The 17,201-nt window shown below is 41.1% G+C and overlaps 3 protein-coding genes across 6 annotated transcripts; 2 read left to right on the plus strand and 1 right to left on the minus strand.

Annotated features, from left to right (window-relative positions):
* Window positions 1-26: 26 nt before the first annotated feature.
* RB195_004583 (uncharacterized protein) lies at window positions 27-7,907 on the plus strand (the record flags this gene model as incomplete). 3 transcript variants are annotated; one of them, XM_064182494.1, is made up of 27 exons in its annotated part: window positions 27-167; window positions 221-324; window positions 387-531; window positions 587-669; window positions 2,333-2,486; window positions 2,548-2,646; window positions 2,697-2,765; window positions 2,899-2,964; window positions 3,499-3,619; window positions 3,754-3,837; window positions 3,924-4,002; window positions 4,056-4,127; window positions 4,412-4,547; window positions 4,634-4,759; window positions 4,812-4,883; window positions 4,945-5,051; window positions 5,130-5,235; window positions 5,593-5,668; window positions 5,788-5,906; window positions 5,968-6,029; window positions 6,086-6,191; window positions 6,250-6,342; window positions 6,395-6,520; window positions 6,593-6,712; window positions 6,772-6,888; window positions 7,543-7,733; window positions 7,817-7,907. In XM_064182494.1, the coding sequence occupies 27 exons, from the start codon at window positions 27-29 to the stop codon at window positions 7,905-7,907; spliced, it is 2,865 nt and encodes a 954-aa protein (XP_064033761.1). The 3 variants fall into 3 exon arrangements, with proteins under 3 accessions (XP_064033761.1, XP_064033762.1, XP_064033763.1); XM_064182496.1 differs by lacking the exons at window positions 27-167; window positions 221-324; window positions 387-531; ... (3 more) ...; window positions 2,697-2,765; window positions 2,899-2,964 and having other exon boundaries at window positions 3,508-3,619; XM_064182495.1 differs by lacking the exons at window positions 387-531; window positions 587-669; window positions 2,899-2,964; ... (17 more) ...; window positions 7,543-7,733; window positions 7,817-7,907 and having other exon boundaries at window positions 2,697-2,810.
* A 1,875-nt stretch (window positions 7,908-9,782) lies between these two features.
* RB195_004584 (uncharacterized protein) lies at window positions 9,783-10,744 on the minus strand (the record flags this gene model as incomplete). The annotated part of the gene is made up of 7 exons (XM_064182497.1): window positions 9,783-9,831; window positions 9,896-9,978; window positions 10,034-10,178; window positions 10,241-10,344; window positions 10,398-10,540; window positions 10,608-10,641; window positions 10,727-10,744. The coding sequence occupies 7 exons, from the start codon at window positions 10,742-10,744 to the stop codon at window positions 9,783-9,785; spliced, it is 576 nt and encodes a 191-aa protein (XP_064033764.1).
* A 3,857-nt stretch (window positions 10,745-14,601) lies between these two features.
* Window positions 14,602-15,563, plus strand: RB195_004585 (uncharacterized protein; the record flags this gene model as incomplete). Of its 2 annotated transcripts, XM_064182499.1 has the most annotated exons (7): window positions 14,602-14,619; window positions 14,705-14,738; window positions 14,806-14,948; window positions 15,002-15,105; window positions 15,168-15,312; window positions 15,368-15,450; window positions 15,515-15,563. In XM_064182499.1, the coding sequence occupies 7 exons, from the start codon at window positions 14,602-14,604 to the stop codon at window positions 15,561-15,563; spliced, it is 576 nt and encodes a 191-aa protein (XP_064033765.1). The 2 variants fall into 2 exon arrangements, with proteins under 2 accessions (XP_064033765.1, XP_064033766.1); XM_064182498.1 differs by lacking the exons at window positions 14,602-14,619; window positions 14,705-14,738 and having other exon boundaries at window positions 14,808-14,948.
* Window positions 15,564-17,201: the final 1,638 nt, after the last annotated feature.

The following is a 17,201-nucleotide window of genomic DNA, read 5'->3' on the forward strand; positions in this document are numbered from 1 at the left end:
TAACAACCATGCCGTTGATTTCAGACATGGAGTGCGGTGGTGACCTTACAGTTGATGTAAGAAAACGAATAATTGAAACCCATAACGAGCATCGTAGGAAAGCCGAAAAGGGAGAAGTAGAGGGCAGCAAAGGGAAGTTGCCTGCAGCTATGAAATTAGCTGACTTGGTGCGTAACACACAACTTTTGTCCATTCCAAATTAAATTCTTAAACTTGGCAGGAATATGACTGCGGATTGGAGCAAGAGGCTAGGAGGAGATGCAAAGATTTCATAGATGTCAATTTCCTTTATGGATTGGGAGCCAACGATGACGTTGTCGTCGGGTACACGTTTCGTTTTCCAACAAATGTTCGGTCCATGTAACATAAGCAAGTTTATTAATCAGAAAGGGCTGTAATCCACCCCCGCAACCTGTCAAAGACTTCCTTACATCATTTAATAGATGGTGGGAACAATCGAAATACATTGAGCCGTCAGAAAATAATACAGTACTTCTCAAGCATATATACAACGGTCAACCTTTCGCACAGGTGAGTGAAGTAATTGCATAAAGGCGACTGCTCGTGAATAAAAAGAATACTTCAGATCGCGTCTTCCAAAGTTACGAGGGTTGGTTGCCAGCTGTATAAGAAAGGACGATTGACTTCAGTTCTATGCTTATATAACAGGTTGGTGCATCGATTGTTGTAGAAAAATGCGCTAACTTCAATACTATTTATAGTTTTATTGCAGTCGTGTGTTCCCAGGCGATCGCATTTATGAGAATGCCAACAAGACATCCACGGCATAAGGATGGCATAAAAAGAACAATTTCACAAAGATGTTCAACGAAAGAATAAATTGCAGAGCAAATCAATGTAGACAACGCTGTATTATGATTCCCGATCATTATAAGAGCAGATGACCAAATGGGCAAATGAGAACGATTTCAAGCATTTACTTAGATTTACTATCCCCATCACACTCATCACATCACTTTACTGCGAACACGCATTGATTGCTGAAGTTGAAGCAAACTAAGATAGTGAAGACATCTGTCACATCAAAGGATAAAGGACCAAGTGTCTGGCGTCAATCAATCCGTTCGGGATGCGCCACCACGTTCACTTTCAATTCAGAATCGTTCGAGGTTTGCGAACGTGTAACTGGTCTGTACAATGATTTGCGGGGGCTAGCCGATGTGTCAAGTCAGTGTTTTTATCCTCCCATACAAGTCTGGTACCAATTTATCGACACCGGAGAGATACGAAAGGCTTGGTGAGCACCAGGGCGGATTCGAACCTACAATCGATCGTGCATTGAGAGGAACCTCTAACGGACTGCCTGCACCCGTTCCTTGGAACAAATAATATCACTAAATATTTTATTCATTATTCCATGTCTGTTTTCGATCAAGGTCTTTAGTTCAAGGTATGTCACAATCGTAATCATCATATCATCCTTTCCATAGCAACATAGCACAAATATGTTTTGCTAACTATTCAAAAACTGATGAAGATCTCTTTTTGATTCCTTTGAGGAATCCTGCAATTCTCATAGTATCATTTTTCAAGTTTAGTAAGAATGGTCAAAATTCATTCGGCGGTTCTTATTCGGGGGTATTTCATGTAAAATTCCGTTAGTAGTCCATGGAGAAAATTGCATTATATCCCACCACTTCATAAACATGAGTTTTTTTTTCCTAACTGTTGAATAGTTGTACATACATTTTATTTTTGTTTTTTATTTTTTTGTTTTTCTTATTTACTTATTATTATTTATTATTATTTATTTGTTTTTATTTTCATTTCTTTCTCCCACGTCACCATATAATGGATGAGTTAAGAAGAAAAATAAACTAGAAGGCGTTACAAACATCGATATTGGTAGGAATTTGCTAGGTTGGAATCCTGTGAGAACCGATAGCTATGCTCTAATCAAGATTTCTCTTACTCTCTTTAACATAGTAAGCGAAACTAAGGGAGAAAAATATGAAATACAAACATATTATTAAAAATATGAAAATATGAATATAACATATGAAATATGAAATATAAAATAAAAATAATATAAACAGAACATCCCTCCTGGTACTGTGGTGAACACTATGATTGTTTCTCCGGTAATCAATGAGTTTTATCTGAATGCCCATTCGGCTTTCCAGGTAATTGATTTTCTTTCTTATGTGAATATTCTCATTTTCTTCTTTCTTATTTTGCACGAAGAAATCTCAAAGCCTTTTTTTCTTTGTTTCTGTTGCGCAAATCTGGAAGTAAAATGAAAGTTTCCTAAAATTGTTCAGTACCTGTTTGTGATGCGATTTTGATCAGGTGTTTACTATAAATTCTTTAGTTTCCCTGAACAAGAACGGAAAACAGGGACAGTCGTTGTTTACAAGCACCTGCTGAAAACGAATCCGAGCGTGTTCCCGCAGGATGGGGCTCTCCTTTATGATCGTGCCGCAGTTCTCTTTTCTGCGCAGAAACAGATCAAACTAGACGGAGAAGTATTTCGTTAACATTAGCCCTCTCAGTTGTGTTCTCCTTCTCAACTTGCTTTATTTGTAGGAAAAAGTATTCATGTTGCCCGCGAGCTTGGTACCTAGCGCAGGTGAAGATGCTACGGGTGTTCGTGTCGTGGTTAAAAAAGTCACCGAGGGATTCCAGGTTGGTTTTGTTATGCTGTTGTAGTGTTTGACAAGAGTAACATTGTTAAGGTGACTTCAAACGACTTGGCTAAAGCTGTAAACGTCCGAGACTTTGAGAAGGACAAGGGAATTCTGGAGGTGCTGAACTTGGCCGTGTCGCAGAAAGGATATATGGAAACGTGACTGCTATTCCTTACTGTCTTTTATTGGTTCACATTATTTTTGATTTTATCGATGGTTGCATCGGATCTCCTTATCAGTTTATTTTCAGGTCGCAGTTTGTGACCTACGGATCTGGCGTGCACTATTTATTCGACCACCGCGCTCTGGGATTCAGGTATGCGTACTTCTTATCTATAAGCGTATCTGTACCTTGTGTTACATCGTTGTTACATTGTTACATGTTATTTCCATCAATTGCACCACTCTTAGAAAGAATATTCTTTTGTGGATTATTTTCCCACCTTATTCGTGAAGCGATGTATGGCATCAAATAATATGATCTTCACAGACGCGATTACGGAGCGAACCGAGCGTTGATGTTAAACCTATTGGCAGCGACGCGCTCCGCGATCGTGTCTGTGAAGTTTTTTGAGCTGTTCACGTAGCAATTTTGCCGTGAAAATGCCGTAATGCAAGCTTGCAGCTTAGGGAATCAGGATTATTTAAAATTATTATTATCTTTCATTATTGTTATTTATTATCATTGTTATTATTCTAAATATTCTTGATTTATTATTGTTTTGATATTATTATTGAATTATTTTGTTGCGATTATTTTAAAAACAAGTACATTTGCTTAAATAAACACTGAAGTGTGGCAAATCCGCTAAAGTGGTAGAGGACGGATGTGGCAACGGATGTTTCTAAGGGATCATCAATGGATGAAAAAGCACTTATGGATGGAAAGTATATGGGAATTGGCTTGTCGAAGAGTGTTAAGGTTTTGGAAGGAGAAGGCCAGTCGTGCAGCGCTTATGTGGTAACAGACGGTAGGTTGGAATTTCAGGAACATTGTAGTTGTCTGAGCTTCAGCTTATGTATTGTCATTGGAGTCACGAAGGGAGCATTCCATATTGACGTCCAAAACTTGTTGGAAAAATTTAGCGAAGGTCCATGTTTATAGATCCAAGGCCGGGGCAATATAATTTAAACACTCAAGCCGCTATGCAGCCGATCAATCAGAAGAACATTCTCCAGCTGATAAAGAGTGAGAAGAGATTCAGGATAATGTTGTTTCTAACCTTTTGTCGTGCCGAGTTTGGTGTACAGTTATGTAAGATGTTACCTTTTGAGGATTATACGTAAGGACCACTTATGGAAAGAAAAGAACCTTCCCGATTGGAAACATTGCACAAGCGGCTAATCAGCTGAAGTTGGTTGTAGTGTATGGCTGTTTTATTTTGATTAAATCATTCCGAATTCCAGATTCCAAACTGTTGAAGGGACACAATGTACTGTTGAGCAGTACTTCAAAAAACATTATAACATTGTGCTTAAGTGAGTGGTTTGAGTTTATGTGCAATATTTGGAATTGATCAATTTCTGTACAAATCCTGCTTCTTGCTATCGTTATTTTAAAATGTAGTGACAGAATTCGCCCCGGTTGACTTTTTTTGTGGTAACGAACGTTATAAATCGACGTGAGATGTGGGTTGTTCAAAATTTTATCTGCTTATTTTATATCATCACTAACCGTGGGAGAAATGCTCAAAGATTTGGCAGTGGCGGTTTGGAGTTGTTTCTCTACATAGATTTGATTAATAAATTCGTCTATTTTTAAGGTATCCAGGAATGTTCACTGTCTCAGAGCGCCATAGTCCACACACGTATTATCCTGTAGAGCTGTTAAGGGTGGCTCCTTCCCAGAGAGTAACCTTACAGCAGCAAACTCCTGATCAAGTTGCTACCATGATCAAGGTTGGATTGTTCTTCAACACCGATGTTACTTCGATTGTTGCAGCTATCTGTACCCTTCTTGTTGAAGATGTTCGGAAAATGTTCAGGCATGTGCAACGTTGCCTCAAAATAGACTCCACCAAACGAAGCTTCTAAAGGACGCTCTGGATATCAAGCCGGGCAATTCGCGCCTCGCTGTAGCTGGCATCAGCGTCGAGAATGGATTTACAACGGTATACAACTATCCTGTACTGCATAGGCTGTGGTTCATTTGATTCACTTCAGGTTCCTGGGCGTGTTTTGCCGCCCCCATCAATCATTTATGGAGGAAATCAACTAGTTAAACCGATAGACAATGTATGTTTTCTTGTGTTCGGAGGTGAAATTAGGGAAAAAAAAACTAAAGATCAAACTTCAGTGTAAATGGAACGGGGACAGATCGAGATTCCTCGAGCCAGCCAGGTTATACAACTGGGCGGTATGTGCAACGCTAACACCGAATGACAGTCGTCGCTTGCACATTAAGTTAGAAATCGTTCTCAAGCTCTCAGAAGCACGTCGACGATGAATTTGTATACTTAGAAGTTATAATGATTTTACCAGGGAATACATTGCGCGAGTGGAAGGCAGGTGCCGTCAACGCGGAATGGATGTGGAACCATGCTCCGAGATCTTTAACCTTCAGCGTCAGAATTTTGAGAGTTTGAAGGTGAACGCATTCATTACATTCCTCCGCATTCCTATTAAATGAAAGGAATGCGGGATAAGCGGGAGGTTTTACGTTTCTTTTTCATACTAATGTTTTCCTTTTAAATAAAGTGGTCTGGCCTGCTGGACTATCAAGAAATCCCATGTTTAGAAAAGGGGTGTGGTGAATTAGTTGTGGTGGGAAGTACAAAGAAAGTAGAGATGGGAAATTTAAGGAAGAAATTTACGCTTTCAGTCAGTCTTCGAAATAATTTGTGACCAGAAAGAACCTAAGCCGGCAGCTATCTGACACTGCAGCCCATAATCTTTCGTTTTTGTTCTCGTACAACAAAAACGAACACAATTTTCTCCCATTTAGGAATGGTACGCTTCTCAGAAAGAGAAGGATCGCCGGTACCTCATGTTCATCACATCTGACCACATTAAGCAACATGGTACATGTTACTTGGTTACTTTTCTTTTCGAATTGGGATGGTAGAGATGCTGTTTCTTTCGTAAATTTGAATTTTATTTTTCTTATTAATTCTCTTTACTATTCTTGACGTAATTGTAGATCTGATAAAGCTCCTGGAGATCGAGTATCAAATTGTCTCTCAAGAAATCAAGGGAAGTAAAGTAGATGCTGTTCTTACTAGGAACCAGAACCAAACTCTTGATAACGTAATTGCAAAGGTATTCAGACGGAAATATTTTTTGTTCAAGTTTGCTATATGCATGTGAAGATTCCTTTCAGATTAATGAAAAACTTGGTGGCGTCAATTACAATATTATGCTCGGTTCTAGTCCTTCTGACAAGTGAGTTTTTTCTACATTAGCGACGTTTTCGAGGTGGATTGCAGTGCTAATCTTAGAGCTAACAAATGGCTTTCCGAGAAGGACCGCATGTTCGTCGGATTCGAAATATCGAATCCTCCGGCTCTGTCGAAGGCTGAAATCGAACGTGGAGCAGCTTACAAGGTGTGGAAAATTTAATAATGTTGTTAACGTACACGCCAGTAGATTTTAGAAAGTTTAGATGCCTTCCGTTCTTGGATGGGGAGCGAATTGCGCCAAGAATCCGCAGCAGTACCTCGGAGACTACGTCTATATAGAACCGCGCCAAACGGATGTGAGATCGGCTTTAGTAGGCTGCTCCTGTTGTTGAAAGCAATCTTTTGTAGATGATGGGTGCCAAACTCAGTGAGATTATTGTCCATATTCTCAAAAGATTCCGCGCGGCGACTGATGTCGCTCCTCGACACATCGTTCTTTACTTTTCAGGAATATCGGAGGGACAGTGGAGTCTGGTAGGCTGCTCATTCTATTTTGTTCGATTGATTTCAGTTAGTTCATTTTTAAAAGTAGTTTGGAGTTTCCAGGTAGCAGACACTTACATGCGTGCGATACAAACCGGGATCAAATCACTTTCTGCTACCTATGGTCCAAGTCTTACGGCTTTGACAGTTTCGAAGGACCACATTGAGCGGATCTACAAATCGGTATAAGACCTATAACTTTAGAATAGAAGGATACCAAATAGCAACTGTTACTTTTCAAGAACATCACCGGGAATCGCGCTACGGAGCAGAACATCCCTCCTGGTACTGTGGTGGACACTAAGATTGTTTCTCCGGTAATCAATGAGTTTTATCTGAATGCCCATTCGGCTTTCCAGGTAATTGATTTTCTTTCTTATGTGAAGATTCTCATTTTCTTCTTTCTTATTTTGCACGAAGAAATCTCAAAGCCTTTTTTTCTTTGTTTCTGTTGCGCAAATCTCGAAGTAAAATGAAAGTTTCCTAAAATTAGCTTTATTAGATTCAATGCAGTTTTCATGATTTCAAACTTGGCCCCTTATTCGGCATATGTAACATAACAGCTAAACGAATTGATTTCTAATTTTAATTACGGGTTCAAAAATCCCGAAATTTCACTTTTAAATGTATTTAAAGTTGCTGTAAAATCGTTGTCTTGTTTTCATCTTGTTTTCTTTGAGATGCTTTATTGTCAGCTCTAATGGGCGGGTGTTGTGCAGTCAGTGAGGTTTGGCTGTGACTGCACGATCGACCAATGTTTCAACATAACATTGGTGCCTACCAAGCCTTTCATTCCTCCGAGGTCAATAGATTGATACCGGACCTATCTGGGAGGATAAAACATTAACCTCATACATCAGCTGCAAGTCATTGCATGGCCTAGACAACCGTTACAAACCTCAAACGAAGTCTGAGTTGAAGTCGAACACGTAGGCTCATCCTCGTAGAGCTTGGTCACCGCCGTGCACTTTACCCTTTGTCCTTCATTGTCAACTCAGTTAAGCGATTTGCAGGGAACAACCAAGACACCGAAGTACGCTTTGGTTTACGACGATTCTAATATACCGATCAACGCGGTCGAAGGGATGACGCATGGACTTTGTTACTTACACGAAATTATCACCGCTACTGTATCAATGCCAGTCCCGCTGATTGTGGCTGATCGCTGCGCCAAGCGCGGTCATAACGTCTACATTGCGAACTCGTAAGTCTGATCCCCTAACTCATTGGCAGGACTATGTGTTTTTGATTTAAAGAATTATTATCTTATATTCTTTTATTTTCTAGAAGTCAAAGGAATGCAGTCAGTTGCATCAAAGAAGCTAATGAGAAATTGGTAAATCAAGGTGCACTTCAGAAAGTTCGATACAACGCTTAATGCCGCTGAGGAATATTTAATAGCCACATTATTTGCCGGGTTGATAGCATTTTCTGTACAGTCTTTGTGAACCATTTTTTGAAGATTTTTTAACCCATTAACAACATAGTATATATTGGTAGTGTTTTGTTGAACTCGTGGTTATTGTTGGAAATAAACCCGTGAAGAAATGTTGAATGTAATGCTTAGTAAAAGTAGAGTTTTGATTAATGTTAGTCGTGGAGTAAAGTAAAGTAAAGTAAAGTAAGCCCTTTAATATTGTATGTTGTGAAATGCGTGGGTTTTGCCAAGATGGAAGATTGAGAGTCAGGAAATGTGTAAAATACTCTTGTTTACAACCGAAAACTCGAGGAAATGTAGGTGAAGGGAACGGAAAACCTTACGGAGCACGCACTCTTTGAATTAAAGGTATTGGAGTGGGGAAGCTATTCAGAAGATGTGAGGATTCTTCCTCAACATCCGTGAAGAATGTGACGCTTACAGGAAGTTCCATAGTGACTAGTTCTCTGCGGCTTTCTGGTTTTTGCCAAAGAATATATCAGGAATTAACGCCTAGTCCTTTTTTTCTGGGATTTGTCTGGTAAAATACGTGAACGAAACCCTATTCTGCTCGATTTCCCACAGGTCGTAGAGCTTTAGTACGCTGTTTGAAAATTGGCATAAAAATGCATACTATTAACAATATAGTGCGTCAAATCAACATTTACCACTTTAATAGTGTTTGAACGTTGCTGGTCGTTAGAATTTCAGTGCAAGAACGAATTTTTTCTTGGGAAGCCTCATGAGTTCACAAGGCTTTTTTTAAACTTCTTCAAGAGAAAGGAAAGAAGCTCAAATGAAAAGGTGGATCGTTCTGCCTCTACACTCATCTTGGTTGACCTTGTTATGCGTATAAATTGTTCAACTCTCAAAACTATAACACTACTAGATGACAGCGGAAAAATATTCAACTTGGTGGAGATATAGTCGGGTCAAAACGGCATGAACCATGGTGGAGTTACGCAAGCGGCTGCGCTCGAAGCGGTGTGATGGAGACAGCGGTTGGAATCGAGGTAGGACCATCTCGAACTCCAGAGGTGGGTGGTGGTGGTGAGGTTCCTTAAACGATTCCAACCACTACGCTCCACTGCGCCGCTTCGAACGCAGCCGCTTATGGAACTGTCCTTACTTCATGTCGTTTTGACCCAACTATATAAACACTTAAATTTTCTCGTGTATTTGTGAACGAAGGCGATGAAACGCTAGCTGTGTTGCTGGATTACGTTACGTTCCCTATCATTCCGCAGCCAATATCATATTTTTTATTTCCTATCCTTCTTGAAAGGGGCGGGTGTAGCACAGTCGGTAAGAGGTTCCGTTGTCTGCACGATCGATCGGAGGTTCAAGTCTGCCTTAGTGCATACTAAGCCTCACTAAGCCCTTTATCTCTCCGGTGTCGATTTGGTATTAGACTTGTCTGGGAGGATAAAAACGCTGACTTGACACATCGGTCAGCCACTGCAAGTCATTCTATAGGCCACTTACACGTGCGTAAACTTCAAACGATTCCGAATCGAAGTGAATGTGGTGGCGCATCTCGAGCGGATTGATTGACGCCAAACACTTGATCCTTTGTCCTTTGATGTGACAGATGTCTTCACTACCTTAGCTTGCTTCAACTTCAGCAATCAATGAGTGTTCGTAGTAGAACGATGTGATGAATGGTGATGGGGATAGTAAATCTAAGTAAATGCTTGAAATCGTTCTCATTTGCCCATTTGGTCATCTGCTCTTATAATGATCGATAATCATAATACAGTGTTGTCTACATTGATTTGCTCTACAATTTATTCTTTCGTTGAACATTTTTGTGAAATTGTTCTTTTCATGTCATCCTTATGCCTTGGATGCATTCTCATAAATGCGATCGCCTGGGAACACACGACTGCAATAAAATTATAAATAGTATTGAAGTTAGCGCATTTTTTTACAACAATCGATGCACCAACCTGTTATATAAGCATAGAACTGAAGTCAATCGTCCTTTCTTATAGAGCTGGCAACCAACCCTCGTAACTTTGGAAGACGCGATCTGAAGTATTCTTTTTATTCACGAGTAGTCTCCTTTATGCAATTACTTCACTCACCTGTGCGAAAGGTTGGCCGTTGTATATATGCTTGAGAAGTACTGTATTATTTTCTGACGGCTCAATGTATTTCGATTGTTCCCACCATCTATTAAACGATGTAAGGAAGTCTTTGACAGGTTGCGGGGGTGGATTACAGCCCTTTCTGATTAATAGACTTGCTTATGTTACATGGACCGAACATTCGTTGGAAAACGAAACGTGTACCCGACGACAACGTCATCGTTGGCTCCCAATCCATAAAGGAAATTGACGTCTATGAAATCTTTGCATCTCCTCCTAGCCTCCTGCTCCAATCCGCAGTCATATTCCTACCAAGTTGAAGGATGTAATTTGGAATAGGTAAAAGTTGTGTGTTACGCACCAAGTCAGCTAATTTCATAGCTGCAGGCAACTTCCCTTTGCTGCCCTCTACTTCTCCCTTTTCGGCTTTCCTACGATGCTCGTTATGGGTTTCAATTATTCGTTTTCTTACATCAACTGTAAGGTCACCACCGCACTCCATGTCTGAAATCAATGGCATAGTTGTTAACTACGATGATAGCTCTTCATTCAAGTGTAAAGGAAATTTTACCTGCGGATGATGTGCTCACCCAGAGAAATAGAATCTGAAAAAAGAATTTCTGGACTCTAAGGGTTCTATGGAAGGTGTGTAATGAAGCATGAGCTGTGAGCGTAGAAAATTCAACTTACAGGAATGATGAATATCATGGCGCTGTTAGGACGACTTGTGTGGTCCCGACTGCTTGTGACTCTCCTGGTGCTCACGTCTCTTTTAAACTATTCTACCTCCTACGTTTGTGGTGATTGAACAACTGATTACTGTATTGGAACAAAGCCGAAAAAACTTGCTGGAAGCTATATAAACATTTTTTCTGCATTTTTGCCCTTACTCTGATTAAAGCTTCTACTGTGCACACAGGATTATTCAAACGGTTTCTGTATCGTCACGAGTGATGAAAGCGGGATGATCCATATGTGACTTACAAGCCATGAAGCGATAGCTGCAGCCATTTGAAATCTGTTTCGTTTCTACAATTTAGTGTGTTTTAATGGTATTCATAATTATGTACTACTTTTTGAGCAGAACCAAGATTGTTATTGATCTTTATTCTGGCTAATGTTTTGGCGTCGTCGCCTTCTTCAGAGCCAGGAAAAATCAAAGACACTTGTAATCTACTCTCTCAAACGCCTCGTCATCCCACAAAATATGATTTAGCAAATAGATTATTCAAAAACAACGTCAGAAAAGCAGACCACCATAGCGCTCACCTTGATAGCCACAAAATCGTGATGTTAGCGAACCACCGGTTGTTAGAGTTGCGCCGCTAGTAGTAACTGCCCCCGCCTCTGACCCCGTAGGTCAAAACCTGCAAAAGTCTTGATTTGGCGCCAGTTCGTTGGTCACAGCAATGCATTCTTCTTTACGATTCATGATTGGACTTTTGGCCTTGATATAAAACGTTTCCAATGTTTTTCACGCTAGAACGTCTGATTCGCGTGCTAAGATCGTGACAGCTATCTTGAAAGGGGTGTTGTCATGACACTGTCTGCGATGAGCACTTATAGGGGATGATGTTTTTGATTTTACGAGTCCGTCTATGTGCTCCTTGACGCGGGTACATAGTGGTCTTCCTGAGTCTTGCAGGCCCGCCTGTCGTAAGCTTGCTCGCACTGCATTGTTCATACCATCCCAAATAAAAGGAAGGCATAAGGAGATCTTTGTTGCTTGTTCTACCATGTGGCACCGCCGCGCATTTTCATGGCTCCGATATGAATGAGAAACCTTTGCTGAGTACCCACTAGACTGGGCAATGTGGTTAGCCATTGTTACGGAGGCAATGCTCCCCGTGAAACTGTTGCAGCTGTCTTAAACATATTTTCAATGACTGACTTTTTGGTTCTCCAGGATTGGTAGTGAATCAGAATATTTTTACAACTTGGTTTTCGATCCCATTTTGTTTTCCAATTTCCCCTACACAAATGAACCTGGACATTGAGAAACGGCAGCAAATTGTCTTTGGAGTTTTCCCTCGTGAACCGGGATTGTTTATTTAAGAGATCGAACCAAGTGTTCATTTCAGCTTGTGTTGGACACATGATGCAACAATCATCTATTTATCGGCAGTACAATAAAGGTTTGCGTTCCAGTAGGGGTTTTTCCACTTTAGACATGAAATTAACGGCTAATGTAGGAGCATGTCTTTGTCCCATGGCCAAGCCTCTAGTCTGCCTATAGTATTGCCCAGACCAGCAAAATACGGAACACCCCAGACATTCGCTCAGCAGTATCAATTTGCTGTATCGCAAACCCGTGCATGTTAAGAGTAGCCCGGTGTTCGAGAAGCAGCTCTGATGTTGCTTGCAGAAAAGCATCGGTGGAGACGTTGGTGTAGAGCGAAGTGACATCGAAGGATTCGATGACACAATCTCCATCACGGCGCGTTTTGCGGAGGTCATCTATGAGATCGAACCAAGTGTCCATTTAACATTCAACATCTATTTTTGTGTTTGAGGGATGAGCGGAAACGTATTGGAGTAGCTGACTGAGAAAAGTGTTAAGGAACCAGGATATTGTGTCGGTGGGACCTCCAATATTGCTAATGATAGCCCTAACCTTGAAATTCCGTAGGCTGTTTGAACTAAATTCTGCAGTTGAGAGCTTGTGGGTCTTTATAAGGACGTAAAGGACAGGACAGGTGGGCCGATCACATTTTAGACACGTGATAGATGTTTTTGGCAAACCCTACTGATCTTGCGGTCTCTGTTCATATCCTATTTAGGCGGCGATATTGTCTGCCAAGTTCATGTGCCGATGAGTGGTGGTATAGACTATCGTCAGTAAGGTGAAGTTTCGTTATAGCCCTGTCCAGTTCACTTGAAATCACTACAAATTCTCCTCCTTTATCACTAACAGAGATTTTGATCTTCCCTTGAGAGCAGATGTCACGTAGTTCGCACAAACGTTTCCGTTGAGTAGGTGTTAGATTTTCAAAAGCGCGTTTGTGTGAGTACCGGGAGAGAATTGAGGAAACAGACATAGCAAATGGGCGAAACATAGTGTCTACCACCGAATTTGCCGCCTGCGGCTCGTACAATAATGCAAGGAAAAGGATAGGAAGAAAAACTGGAACTCTAGAGGTTTCTTGCTCTCTGTTATGCTGTTCCTATTCAGCTCTCAATCGCAGACGTTCATTAACCAATTGTAGGCTGCCTACTATATTGCGCGATAGCACGGGGTGTATTGATTGAGACGGAGCGAAACTGGAGCCTAAGTTCAAAACTGAAAGTGCAATCTTAGAGAGAAACATATCACCTACAAGTGACCCACGAGGTTGAAGGGGTGCATTTTCCGCTGCGTCGTTCGAGTTTTGGTGGTTTAGGCTCGAATGGTTAGTACTATCTGGTAACTACGATCTCTGACCTTGCTATGATCTAGCAGTGTGCCAAATTTCTTCTGCAGTCTTGACTTGGACTTAGAGCGGATAGAATCACAAATGTTCTTTAACTCACCCACGATTCTCCTACGTCATCTAGGTACGTCCGACACAAAGCGTTGACAACACTCTTCTTTGAACACGCATTTGGTCAGCATAGAAAACATATGGCCTTGTTTGGTCTTCAATGCCGCTCTCAAGGTACGGGTTTCGATCTTTTGCAGTTACCGGCTTTCACTTCTGAGTCCGCATGTTTCGTGTAGACGTTTCTTTGCGATGAAGTTAAGTGTCACGTGACATCGTAAGCATCGGCGGAGGAAGTGGATGGATGTCACTATCTTAGCACGCGAATCAGACGTTCTAGCGTGAAAAACATTGGAAACGTCAAGGCCAAAAGTCCAATCATGAATCGTAAAGAAGAATGCATTGCTGTGACCAACGAACTGGCGCCAAATCAAGACTTTTGCAGGTTTTGACCTACGGGGTCAGAGGCGGGGGCAGTTACTACTAGCGGCGCAACTCTAACAACCGGTGGTTCGCTAACATCACGATTTTGTGGCTATCAAGGTGAGCGCTATGGTGGTCTGCTTTTCTGACGTTGTTTTTGAATAATCTATTTGCTAAATCATATTTTGTGGGATGACGAGGCGTTTGAGAGAGTAGATTACAAGTGTCTTTGATTTTTCCTGGCTCTGAAGAAGGCGACGACGCCAAAACATTAGCCAGAATAAAGATCAATAACAATCTTGGTTCTGCTCAAAAAGTAGTACATAATTATGAATACCATTAAAACACACTAAATTGTAGAAACGAAACAGATTTCAAATGGCTGCAGCTATCGCTTCATGGCTTGTAAGTCACATATGGATCATCCCGCTTTCATCACTCGTGACGATACAGAAACCGTTTGAATAATCCTGTGTGCACAGTAGAAGCTTTAATCAGAGTAAGGGCATAAATCTCGAAAAAAAAATGTTTAAATAGCTTCCAGCAAGTTTTTTCGGCTTTGTTCCAATACAGTAATCAGTTGTTCAATCACCACAAACGTAGGAGGTAGAATAGTTTAAAAGAGACGTGAGCACCAGGAGAGTCACAAGCAATCGGGACCACACAAGTCGTCCTAACAGCGCCATGATATTCATCATTCCTGTAAGTTGAATTTTCTACGCTCACAGCTCATGCTTCATTACACACCTTCCATAGAACCCTTAGAGTCCAGAAATTCTTTTTTCAGATTCTATTTCTCTGGGTGAGCACATCATCCGCAGGTAAAATTTCCTTTACACTTGAATGAAGAGCTATCATCGTAGTTAACAACTATGCCATTGATTTCAGACATGGAGTGCGGTGGTGACCTTACAGTTGATGTAAGAAAACGAATAATTGAAACCCATAACGAGCATCGTAGGAAAGCCGAAAAGGGAGAAGTAGAGGGCAGCAAAGGGAAGTTGCCTGCAGCTATGAAATTAGCTGACTTGGTGCGTAACACACAACTTTTACCTATTCCAAATTACATCCTTCAACTTGGTAGGAATATGACTGCGGATTGGAGCAGGAGGCTAGGAGGAGATGCAAAGATTTCATAGACGTCAATTTCCTTTATGGATTGGGAGCCAACGATGACGTTGTCGTCGGGTACACGTTTCGTTTTCCAACGAATGTTCGGTCCATGTAACATAAGCAAGTCTATTAATCAGAAAGGGCTGTAATCCACCCCCGCAACCTGTCAAAGACTTCCTTACATCGTTTAATAGATGGTGGGAACAATCGAAATACATTGAGCCGTCAGAAAATAATACAGTACTTCTCAAGCATATATACAACGGCCAACCTTTCGCACAGGTGAGTGAAGTAATTGCATAAAGGAGACTACTCGTGAATAAAAAGAATACTTCAGATCGCGTCTTCCAAAGTTACGAGGGTTGGTTGCCAGCTCTATAAGAAAGGACGATTGACTTCAGTTCTATGCTTATATAACAGGTTGGTGCATCGATTGTTGTAAAAAAATGCGCTAACTTCAATACTATTTATAATTTTATTGCAGTCGTGTGTTCCCAGGCGATCGCATTTATGAGAATGCATCCAAGGCATAAGGATGACATGAAAAGAACAATTTCACAAAAATGTTCAACGAAAGAATAAATTGTAGAGCAAATCAATGTAGACAACACTGTATTATGATTATCGATCATTATAAGAGCAGATGACCAAATGGGCAAATGAGAACGATTTCAAGCATTTACTTAGATTTACTATCCCCATCACCATTCATCACATCGTTCTACTACGAACACTCATTGATTGCTGAAGTTGAAGCAAGCTAAGGTAGTGAAGACATCTGTCACATCAAAGGACAAAGGATCAAGTGTTTGGCGTCAATCAATCCGCTCGAGATGCGCCACCACATTCACTTCGATTCGGAATCGTTTGAAGTTTACGCACGTGTAAGTGGCCTATAGAATGACTTGCAGTGGCTGACCGATGTGTCAAGTCAGCGTTTTTATCCTCCCAGACAAGTCTAATACCAAATCGACACCGGAGAGATAAAGGGCTTAGTGAGGCTTAGTATGCACTAAGGCAGACTTGAACCTCCGATCGATCGTGCAGACAACGGAACCTCTTACCGACTGTGCTACACCCGCCCCTTTCAAGAAGGATAGGAAATAAAAAATATGATATTGGCTGCGGAATGATAGGGAACGTAACGTAATCCAGCAACACAGCTAGCGTTTCATCGCCTTCGTTCACAAATACACGAGAAAATTTAAGTGTTTATATAGTTGGGTCAAAACGACATGAAGTAAGGACAGTTCCATAAGCGGCTGCGTTCGAAGCGGCGCAGTGGAGCGTAGTGGTTGGAATCGTTTAAGGAACCTCACCACCACCACCCACCTCTGGAGTTCGAGATGGTCCTACCTCGATTCCAACCGCTGTCTCCATCACACCGCTTCGAGCGCAGCCGCTTGCGTAACTCCACCATGGTTCATGCCGTTTTGACCCGACTATATCTCCACCAAGTTGAATATTTTTCCGCTGTCATCTAGTAGTGTTATAGTTTTGAGAGTTGAACAATTTATACGCATAACAAGGTCAACCAAGATGAGTGTAGAGGCAGAACGATCCACCTTTTCATTTGAGCTTCTTTCCTTTCTCTTGAAGAAGTTTAAAAAAAGCCTTGTGAACTCATGAGGCTTCCCAAGAAAAAATTCGTTCTTGCACTGAAATTCTAACGACCAGCAACGTTCAAACACTATTAAAGTGGTAAATGTTGATTTGACGCACTATATTGTTAATAGTATGCATTTTTATGCCAATTTTCAAACAGCGTACTAAAGCTCTACGACCTGTGGGAAATCGAGCAGAATAGGGTTTCGTTCACGTATTTTACCAGACAAATCCCAGAAAAAAAGGACTAGGCGTTAATTCCTGATATATTCTTTGGCAAAAACCAGAAAGCCGCAGAGAACTAGTCACTATGGAACTTCCTGTAAGCGTCACATTCTTCACGGATGTTGAGGAAGAATCCTCACATCTTCTGAATAGCTTCCCCACTCCAATACCTTTAATTCAAAGAGTGCGTGCTCCGTAAGGTTTTCCGTTCCCTTCACCTACATTTCCTCGAGTTTTCGGTTGTAAACAAGAGTATTTTACACATTTCCTGACTCTCAATCTTCCATCTTGGCAAAACCCACGCATTTCACAACATACAATATTAAAGGGCTTACTTTACT

The sequence above is a fragment of the Necator americanus genome, chromosome I (genome assembly GCF_031761385.1).
Source record: "Necator americanus strain Aroian chromosome I, whole genome shotgun sequence".
Classification (NCBI taxonomy): domain Eukaryota; kingdom Metazoa; phylum Nematoda; class Chromadorea; order Rhabditida; family Ancylostomatidae; genus Necator; species Necator americanus.